General features: G+C 36.6%; 1 protein-coding gene across 7 annotated transcripts in view; it reads right to left on the minus strand.

Moving 5' to 3' along the window:
• lzts1 (leucine zipper, putative tumor suppressor 1) overlaps positions 1–10,702 on the minus strand; it is a 31,135-nt gene extending 20,433 nt beyond the window's left edge. Inside the window, exons 1-2 of one of the 7 annotated variants that reach the window (XM_079827018.1) lie at positions 10,256–10,412; positions 9,161–9,238 (exon numbers count right to left, since the gene is read on the minus strand). Coding sequence is in view for 1 of the 7 variants with exons in the window: in XM_079827020.1 (XP_079683146.1) it covers positions 10,256–10,258 (3 nt within the window). In the remaining 6 variants the exon portion in view is untranslated. Of the gene's footprint in view, positions 1–8,859; positions 9,239–10,255 lie in introns of those variants that run through there. The other 6 variants (XM_079827016.1, XM_079827014.1, XM_079827013.1 and 3 more) reach the window with 6 other exon arrangements.
• Positions 10,703–11,422: the final 720 nt, after the last annotated feature.

Here is an 11,422-nt window from a genome sequence, read left to right on the forward strand (position 1 = left end):
TAGGGGTTAGATTAAGCCAGGACTAGACCTTAAATTAGGATATTTAAGTACCTTTTTGTAAACGTGTATTAAAAAAAAACAAAACAAAAAAAACACATTTACTGGTGTGCATCTTGAGACAAAACAATGCCACTAACATATTTTAAGATATGTCAGTGCAAGTTGCTTTCAGTTAAAACAGCACAAACATGCTTGCATGATTGAGCTGTTTTAACTGAAAGCAACTTGCACTGACATCTTAAAATATGTCACTAAATGAAAATACATTTTAAAGATATTGTAAAATCATCAAATAACTCACTCAATGCAACCCTCTTCATTGCAAGTAAATAACTTGCATATGCGACTAAATGTCATGCTAGGTTACTAAATGATGTGTATCATTATCATTGTTATTTTATTTTTACATTTTTATTTTTATTCCGTTTTCGTTAATGGCCATGTCTTGATTCATCCATGTCTTCCTTTTACTCAGATCTGTGATTCTTATAATAACCACCACTGCACTAATAATGCTACACAATAAGTACAAAACAGGTGCCAGATTAATTTGACCCTCATTCTCACCACATGTGGTGTGAAATAAAGGAAAAGGATGATGGTGGGAGTGGCCTCCTCTTCCAATGCCCTTTAACCTCTGCTGTTTTGGATAAAGGTGTGTAGGAGACTGAATGAAATGCAGGAAAAAATAGAGAGGATAGAATGATGGAGGGGGAGTTGAATTTGGAGTTAAATGAAGGGTGTGTAGGTTGGATAGAGTGAAAGCGAGCTCGGTTAACTAAACAACCCTAAATTGTTGCCAACAGCAGCACTGAAATTGAAACCGTTGTAAGGATGAATCATAAGGTTATTGTTAACTAAAACTATTGCAAAAGATTAGAACTAGCAATGAGTAATATTTTATATAGTTATATCTACCAGAAGGAGCGAACAGAGCCATTGTAACCAGTCCCCTAGATTTATTCTATCAAAAAGAGCTAATTAGCATCATCAAATAATTTAATCAACAAATGTGATAATTAACAGATAATTAAAGCTATATACTCCTATGTCTAATAAGAATAAGGAAAAAATTTTTTTTTATTTGATTTAATGAATGAAAAGACTATTATCATATTTCTGCTTTCTAGGCTCTACTTCTCTTCGGCAAAGTGATCGGATGTCATCAAGAATCTCGACTCTTGTCTCTGATTGATCTCTGTTGTCTGGCTCCTGGTACCATCAACGATTCCCTGAAAGCTTAGAAGCCTCTGGAATCTGTCCAAAAGTAGTTTTAGAGCCCAGTGTATCTGGGAAATATATGCTCCATGTCATTTTCATGAAATATTTACAGATATGCTCTCCTCTCTGAACTAGCCCTGACAGCTAGAGACAGCACAATACCATATTTCCATTTCTTTTTTAAGATTGACCCTTGTGAACCCATGGTAACACAGCAAAATAGGCAGCTGATCTTAGACCCCATGATCACTGATGTTTCTGAGAAGATCTACTTAGATGTGCAAAACTGTATTGTCCAACTACGTTAGTTACTGGGTTGTGTTAAGTAATAAAGCTGGTTTAAAGTGCCCCATTATGCTATTTTAAAGCTTTCTAATTTAGTTTTGGAGCTCTCCTACAACAGGTTTACATGCATCAAAGGTCAAAAACACTTTCATACATTGCACATCACCACATTTTTCAAATACTTTTCTCAAACGACTCAACGAATGAATCAGTCTCTCTAAATCCTCCTTTCCACAAGCTACTCTGCTCTGATTGGCCAGACGGCCCAGTGTGCTACTATTGGTCTACCGCTTGTCGTAAGCTAAATGGCCATTACCATAACTGAACTTCAGCTCCGGTGGTTTCCTAAAGCTCAGCGATTGTACACACATTAAAGACAGTAATAACATGAGTTAGCCGGAAACGTACACAATATAAAACACAAAACTACGTATTTTGAACACCTGGTAGAAAATCTATACATCAATAATAATTCATACTTGCAGGTTGTGATTCTGAGGAGCAAGCTGGTCCAAATAAACTGAGTACTGACCCATCTTTCAAGAGCAAGTGTTTTGCTAATCCCGCGTTTAAAGGGCTGGTCAAGATGTTCGCGAGCAGACAACGTACAACATAGGCGGTAGGGCTGCGCAATATATCGAAATTATCGAAATATCGCAAATATACATGTTGCAATTTGCATATCGCAAGGGTACGCAGTAGCTGAATGATTTTAATAGGCTACTTCAACATTGTGAAAAGTGTACTTTTTAGGTTGACGCATATAGCAGAGAAGACTGGGCACGCGACTGTTACTTATGTGACTTGCTTGACGTCAAAAAGAGTTATTAAACGCAATAACTTGCAAAAAAACAACTCATTGCAGTCTGCTGTCTGTCACACACACCGAAACGTGCGCACAAGCTGTTCTTTTTTTCGTGGACGCGTGCACGCGTCGCGTCACAGGACAGCGGTTAACCTCCTCAACTCACTTCACGCGCAATAGCGCCATATACAGACACTCCCTCAACCGCCACAGATCAGATTTTCCGCCACAGTAAAGAGAGCTTATTAATTACGAAAACGAATATTTATTTTTGCTAATTATTATTTTATTTCAGTTAGTTTTTCTGTAAGAGTTGTTAGTTTTGTTTAGTTTTAGTTTTTCATTTATTATGATTTTTTAATTTTATTTCAGTTTACGAAAATGTTTTTTTTGACCAATAGTTTTAGTCTTAGTTTCAGTTTTCACGAAAATAACCTTGGTGCGACCTGGGCATACGAAGTACGCATGGTTACAAAAATCTGGCGGTGCGTACTCTTCTGATGACGAAAATCACTGTACGCTTACCCTCACGTATGCATTAAAAGTAAAGTGCACTTTGGGCTTTATAGTTTCCTGTTGTCCTTATTATGATTTACAACTCTAAAAGTAGACGTTGCAAAATGTGTTTTGTTTTTTTAGACCAATGTTTAAAATGCTTGTTTTGAGCAAAAATATATCAAGGTATATAGTAGATTGTTTTCCTAAAGAAATACATTTGTAAAGCTGCTGGTACCAAAACGGGTGTCAGTGTTGAAACCGATGAGTGTTTAGATCCCAAAACACCTTTTAATTTCTTCTCTTAAAAGTATGTCTCTGCATGACACCTTGTTCAGTGCCAGTGCTCCACACCCCGACTGCATCTCTCACCCACACAAGATTTCATAAGCACGCATGAGTAATTTCTGGAGGCAGGAAAGAACATGTCTCTCTCTTCAAAGGATTAACTGTATACATACGAAAGGCCATCTCTGATACCTCTGAATGTTTTGAACACTCTGAGGTGCCAAACTGGAACAAAATCATTCATGAGATCATTATGTCCTCTAACCGTCTGTCTAGTACACACAAGATTGTCGAAAACAGTTTAACTAGGAAGGGTTGCCTACCATATTGAGTTATTGACCTTTTTGGAGGGAAACAGGTGTTTAAAAGATCTTTTTTGCTGAATATGTCTGGCATGAGGATAGGGGAGGGAAACATCTTGGACTTTGAGCAAACTGGAAAATAACTGACTCTGTTAAAACCTGATGATAAACTTGTCTATTCAGGGTGAAGTCGTACACCAACTGTTCCTCCCACATGCAAAGAGAGTAAAAAACAAGGAAACAGACAGTGTCGTTTATACGGTTAGGATACAGTCTCATGTTTCACACCGCTTTGGCGCTTGTCTTGTGTGTGTGGTTCAGATGTACCCTACGTTATGGGGACAAATTGTCCTCACCAAGATGGCAATATCCGAAATCCTTGTCTTTGTGGGGACATTTTTTGGTCCCCATGAGGAAAACGGCTGGTAAATCATACAAAGTGATGTTTTTTGGAGACGTAAAAATGCTGAACGTTTTCTGTGATGGGTAGGTTTAGGGTTAGGGGATGAAATATAGAGTTTGTACTATATAAATCATTTATGTCTATGGAATGTCCCCATAAAAACATGAAAACCCAAGGGGAAGGCCAAATAGGACCAGTTTAGCACTGCCTGATGGGTCATAATTAGCATGAATTATTCATTTATAAATGTCACGTTTTTGTGGAGTCGCACCACATGATATTTTAAAACCTGAATTAGCCTCGTCATAAGATCAAATTATATGATATTTGAAGAGGCTTATTGACCGTGACACACCGTCGTGCTCTGGGTCAAATCTAGGTATGAGTTGAGCTCACCCAAAAATCTGTTTTGCCCAACCAATTGGACTTTAGGTGCATCCAATTATTTGTCGATTGATTAAAAGCGCTCTGAGACAGGCTGTTTGTGAAACTTTGAGGAAGACTGCCCCAACCTATCATAACACCATAAAATTGCTGTATTTTTCTTTATTATCTGAAAGCAATGGTGCATTATGCACAAGGCGGCTTCGGTCTGTCGGTGAAAAGCAGATACTGACAATCACACGAGCGATGACTGGCAGAAATATTTGCGTGCTAATGCTATCGAATTACAAGGAGTTTAAAATATATCTTCATGAATATGACTATGGGGTGATACCCTTATATCACCAATCGATACATATCGATACGGAGTATCACAGTAATATAATACCGTGAGTTCGAAGACATATGGTAAAAGGTTAACAAAAACATTTACTGATGATTAAAATGCTAAATTTGTTTTTACATTGGGGTGGAAATGAATACATTTGGACTTCTTGGATTGAAGCTGAAAATACAGAATTATTGTAGACGAATATGCTTGCACTATTAGATAAATTAGATTAGATAAATGGATATATTTAAAATAATTTACTGGTATTATTTTATTTTAGTGGTATTAATTTACCACTTTTTACTGGTAACAAAAGACATTTGACATTATCAGAATACCAAATATTCCCCCATTGCATTATTATATGTAGTACAGACACTAATACTCTGTAAACTTGAATTTGTTTCTCACACAGTGCTTTTTATTTTAGGTGAAGATTGTCAATATCCACGATACATATTATTGCATTTTTGCATTGTGATATATTGTGACGCGATATATTGTTACACCCCTAATATGCATGTTTTAGTGCTGTCAAATCGATTAATCGCGATTAATCGCGTCCAAAATAAAAGTTTGTGTTTACATAATATATATGTGTGTACTGTGTATAATTATTATGTAAATACACACTCATTCATGTATATATTTAAGAAATATTTGCATGTTAGTTTCGGTTTTCGTGGACTTTCAGTTTATTTTCATTTGTCCCACTCGTCTATCATCTAGGTTACCGTTATTATTAGTTCATTTCTTTCAGCTTTGTTCACCCCATCGCCATCTGTATTTATGTCCCTCTGTTGTAGTTCCCAGTTGTCCGGTCTCATTTCAAGTTATGTGTGTGTACCCTGCCGCCTATTTAGATTTGTACCTGTTTGGATTATTCTATTAAAGCTGCAATATGTAAAAAAAAAATGCAGTAAAATATCCAAAAACCACTAGGCCAGTGTTCTATATTTTGTTCAGTTGAGTACTTACAATGTCCCAAATGTTTCCAACTATTTGTAAATTGTGAGAAAATTACTATTTTAACCAAGGGACCGGGACGTGTGAGGGAGTCGCCTGTCAATTGCTCCATATCTGCGTTACCCTCAGTTTCCGGTTTTATTTTGCAGAAACGCTTTACTTTTACTGCAGTGTGCAACAAGTGTCGAGAGGCGTGTGTTGCTTTCATCTTTTTTAACAATCACTCCAGCGGCCTTGCTCAGCTCCACAACACTCGGTCCTGCTCTGCTTCATACAGTACAGTATAGTTAATAATCGCATCCATGAACAGGATTTCTGCCCGAATCCTATCCCGATTATTTTCCATCAGCTGTGAGGTGAAGACCACATGTTCTAAGATTCTGCGCTCAAACTTGGCGTCATCAAACTACGCCTTTGTTTTGAATAGGCGACCTCTAGCGGATGGAAAAGTTACATAGTGCACCTTTAAACCATGTGTTGGAACTTTATTCGTCTTTGTGACATGACATACTGAATATATTTAAATAATTTATATTATATATATAAATATTTTATGTATAAATATAACCAAAAATATATACATGCATGTGTGTGTATTTATATAGGCCTATACACCGACCAGGCATAACATTATGACCATTATGAAGGTGAAGTGAATAACTGATTATCTCTTCATCACGGCACCTGTTAGTGGGTGGGATATATTGGGAAGCAAGTGAACATTTTGTCCTCAAAGTTGATGTGTTAGAAGCCAGGGTTTTTCCTGGGTCAAAAATGGTCTTCGGTGGTGGCTGACAGACATGGTCATCCATACACACACACGCACGCACGCACGCACGCTAAAAAAGTACCCTACCCACGTGATCTGCAAGCGCAATACTGATACATTTTAAATAAATTCAAAGAAAGTTTGTAACTTTTGCTTATCTTATTTTGATCCCACATGAAAAAATACTATAGTATATTATAGTAAAATTACTCTAGTAAATACTATAGTGTTTTTGAACCGTACTATATTAAATATACTACAGTAAATTAACAAAGTGTAGTAAATACTATAATATACTACAATATACTAAAATTTACTGTAGTATCTTTACTATAGTATGGTTCAAAAACACTATAGTAATTTTACTATAATATACTATAGTATTTTTTCATGTGGGATACCTTGATGTTTGTTTTTGTTCCTCATTTTTACACTATTTACTGATAATTGTTTTGGTATATAATCATATCAATATTAAAAAGTAGCATTAAAAAAATGAACAAATAGCCACATTTTCTGCCATATACAATTTCATAAAATTATCAGCTAGCTAACAACAACTTTGTTCTGGGTTCACCTCACTCCAGTCTAAACTAAGTGATTTTTAGGCTATTTATTTTACTACACATTATGAACATAAATAAGCTGAAAGACTGGATAATTAAAACTAACTCTTACACCCACTCTTGCTAAATTGTGCAAGCACACTTGTGTTCTCTTCAGATGTTCAGAGTAAATGATTAAACTGATTCGTTAGTTCAGTGTTGGACGGATCAGTTGTTCTAACCAGTCGTTAAAATGATTCGGTTCAAAGGAGTCATTATGGCGAATCGGAAATTAGCAGACGCTTTGTGTGCGAATCCCGTCTGTTAGAACATCGCGAAAGATTTGTCAACACACAGAAAACACATCATAACCGGACAGGATTTGTTTCCTGTTTATTGAAAGTATGGTTTATGTCAGCTGGTCAGAGAATCAGTCAATGTTAAAGGAAAACATTGTCTGATAGCGCCACGTGCAACATGGATTCGGTCTTCCGACCTTTTGATTTTGATTAACATAATGTGAAATATTAGAAAGCTAAGAATGCTTATTTTGAAGACCGAGAGCGTGCGAGCGGGGGAGGAGCTCTGGTCGTTCTCTCGGTCACTCAGTTACAAGCGCAGCATCTATTCTATATCAATCATAAATCACAATAACTCATCAAATAAAGCTTTGGCGGGACAAAAATTGGTTTTGGCGGCCGCCAAAAAATTTTCAATGTAGGAAAAACCCTGGAAGCAGGAAAAATTGGCAAGCGTAAGGATTTGAGCGAGTTTGACAAGGGCCAAATTGTGATTGCTAGACGACTGGGTCAGAGCATCTCCAAAACTGCAGCTCTTGTGGAGTGTTCCCGGTCTGCAGTGGTCAGTATCTATCAAAAATGGTCCAAGGTAGGAACAGTGGTGAACCTGTCATGGGAGGCCAAGGCACATTGATGAACGGGGGGACCGAAGGCTGGCCTGTGTGGTCCGTTCAAACAGACGAGCTAATGTAGCTCAAATCGCCCAATAAGTTAATGCTGGTTCTGATATAAAGGTGTCAGAATGCACAGTGCATCGCAGTTTGTTGCATATGGGGCTGCATAGCCGCAGATCAGTCTAGGTGCCCATGCTGACCCGTGCCCACAAAGCAAAAATGGTTCAGAGATGGTTTGAGGAGCACGAGTTTGAGGTGTTGAATTGGCCTGAAATTCCTCAGATCTCAATCCAATTGAGCTGGGATGTGCTGAACAAACAAATCCGATCCATGGAGGCCCTACCTCGCACTTACAAGACTTAAAGGACCTGCTGCTAACATCTTGGTGCCAGAGCACACCTTCAGAGGTCTAGTGGAGTTCATGCCTCGATGGGTCAGGGCTGTTTTGGCAGCAAAAGGGGGACCAACACAATGTTAGGAAGGTGGTCATAATGTTATGTCTGATTAGTGTACATAATTATACACCGTACACGCATATATTATGTAAACACAAACTTTTATTTTGGATGTGATTTAATCAATTTGACAGCACTAGTATCTTTATATTTACTTCTATTTCTATAGCTCTGACTGATTTTAAAGTGTAATTGGTATGGGTCGTAGCCTAAGCCTACTATTGACATTAGAAAGAACATAATGCAAGTTTTTAAATGGTTTAAAATGCATGGTTTAGTTGAAAGCTTGCCCTCTTTCTCTTGCTGTTAATGCTTCAGCTAAATGTATGAAGCAAACTGTCTGCTTAAACAAAGACTTTATCTATTATTTGACTTATTTGCATTTGTTACTATAACAAGCACCTGTCAGGTTTACTTTCAGAATTGTTAGTCATTTTTTAAAAGAAAAGTGAACATAAGATAGCCTATCTATACAGCATCATGTCTGACCCAAATAGCTGAATAAATGGTGCTCAGTAAAGCATTAGTTTATAATTTATTCATGCTGCAGAGAGAACTGAAGACCTGCAGATATCCATATATTACTGTATGAAAAATGTACAACTTAACTTCTTATTGTTATACATTTAGTTAATTGTGCAGCTATACATTAGCTGATATAAAATGAGCTAATATAGTAATTTAACATCACACTTACTCATATTAGGGTGCTGGAGGTCCTCCCTACTTCACTACAGTCCACCTACTTTGACATTTCTGTCCTCTTTTCTTGTGTGTATGAATATAAGCCATGTCTTCACACTGTGCATTCACACACCCACTATCTGAAAACTTGTCTGTGCAGATGTCCTGTTAAACTCTTCCGCGGACAGTAATTCTATGTATCTGTTTCCCTGCCTTTCCTGAGATCAAGGACTCATAGTAAATGAACTGGTTTGAAGTAAAAAGATCCTGCGCTCCCACACGTCTTCAAGTACTTGTGTATTATCTGAACTTGCCTTGGCATGTAACAGCTCTTGTGTTCACATTGTTATTCTGTTTACACGGTTTTACCCAGTCTGCAGTTTCTCTGAAACCTGGGAAACAGGATGAGGCATGCTTTTTAAACTGATGTCATGTTATCATCACCATCATCCTCATCATCATCACAGAGTTTTAACCTTCTAATTAACATTTTTCGAAGTTAAACTATATTGGCAATTGGCTCATGACGTTTTAACAGACAAGTTTGTATTATAAAACCAGTATTCATGGGAAGTGTTACCTAACAAGAACAGTCAATGGTGTAAGGAGATAAAAATGGCATAACTGAGACAAAAATAAATCTGTTATGTAAGAATGCTTTTCTGACATAATTCATTTTTAGTCTCTGTGGTCACTGATCACTTTTGGTTCTAGCAGTGGCATGATTGTTTATGTCTCCTAGATGATTTACTCATGAGCTCAGATAGTTTGATCCAGGTTTAGGTACATGTTCCTCGCAAAGAACATTTAATATTTTATCATATTATGATTGGTCATAATTTCCCTATTACTGTATTGTACTCATATGATCATGCTGCCTCATGCATGGAAGTTCCACTGGCTCACATTTAACTTGATCAGCAATAATAATTCGTTATTATATGTATATTACACACATAATGTGTTTCATTATTATATATAAAAACACTAGATTCATTCATTATTATATTATTACACACATAGTGGACATAGTGTCCTACACTGTAAAAATTGTCATATTCATGTTATTTTACAGTGCAATAACTAATTAGTAAATTGGAAGTGTTGTAAAATTAGAACAAGTAGTTCATGTGTTTGTTCATGTTAACTAATGTTAACAAATAAAACCTTATTTTAAAGTGTTACCGTTAGATTTATGCTTAAAACAGACAAAAAATACTAGTAGGTTTAGAAAAGTAAACTTATATTCTCTGAAAATCTTGCAGTTTGTATCTTGTTTTTCAAGAATATTTATATACTTTTACTGTAAAACAAGATATAATAATGTTTTACAGTGAAATAATGAAAACAACATAATTTCAAAAAGTCCGATATGCAAAATAAATGTATGTAAATGAATAGTGACTCACCATGTTTCATGGTCCCTCGAGTGTGTTTTTGTTTTTGCTGTGTATGTTCTGTATAAATGCCCTGATCATATTTAAATGGAGAACAGGACGTTAGAAGCATTATCTCTCTGGTCTCTCCTCTCTCGATCTTTCCTCCTTCTGTACTGTAGGTTGAGTCTCTACAGACTGCCATGATGTGGGTGTTTTGTATAATACCCACCAGTGCACAAACCCTCCCTCTCTTTCGGTTTATCCCTCCCTTTTCAGTTATCTATCTCTTTCGATAAGTCCATGTTTGCAAGAGACGCAGCAAAGTTTCTGCTTGGATATCTGCAATGCATCTTTTATACTTTTAGATTTCATATATCATTCCATGCATGTATTTGGTCCTCTTCTGTCCTGGCAGGCCATTAATGTGGGTAGTGATCCATCATAAGACACTTCACTCATGTGCACTCACCGAAAAGCGATAATTCTACTGCATGTGCATTTTTACAGGTCTGCCAGATGGTGACCGAACATAAAACAAGCTGCGTTAACATGAACCTCTGGAATCCCAGCATAACATCCGCCCTACATGAGGCCAGTGACAGTTGAGAGGGATATGATACTTCAGACCTCCCAAGGGCCGGCTTTTAATGGGGCCGTTCCGGCCCTTGAGTCCAGTGCCATCTATTACAGCTGTGACCTTGGTGTAGTAGAGGATACTCTTTCTAAAACATCTGTGTCCTTGTGCAAGGATACGTCCTTCATTTGTGTGAATGAGCCGTTTTTCACCTATTACTTCACAGGTCTTTCTCATGTTATATCATATTGTGGATAGCAGAAAATAACGAGATGCAGTATTAAATCTAAAAATCCTTCACTGACCTCATACATTTTCGGCTGATATTTGATTTTTATTGTGTCAGTTAATATTGTATATGTAATCATCATTCATTTCCCAAATTTTTACATGTAGCATTTTTACATTTATCACAAATTCTTCTTAAATATATACAAGCATGTGTGTGTGTGTGTGTGTGTATTTATATTTATATATATATATATATATATACACACTGTACACACATATATTATGTAAACAAACTTTTATTTTGGATGCGATCAATCGCGATTAATCGTTTGACAGCACTGATATAATAATTTAATAACACTTACTGAACATCATAATTTTTTAGTGATTTA

This window comes from Gobio gobio, assembly GCF_949357685.1.
Source record: "Gobio gobio genome assembly, chromosome: 10".
In the NCBI taxonomy this organism is placed as follows: domain Eukaryota; kingdom Metazoa; phylum Chordata; class Actinopteri; order Cypriniformes; family Gobionidae; genus Gobio; species Gobio gobio.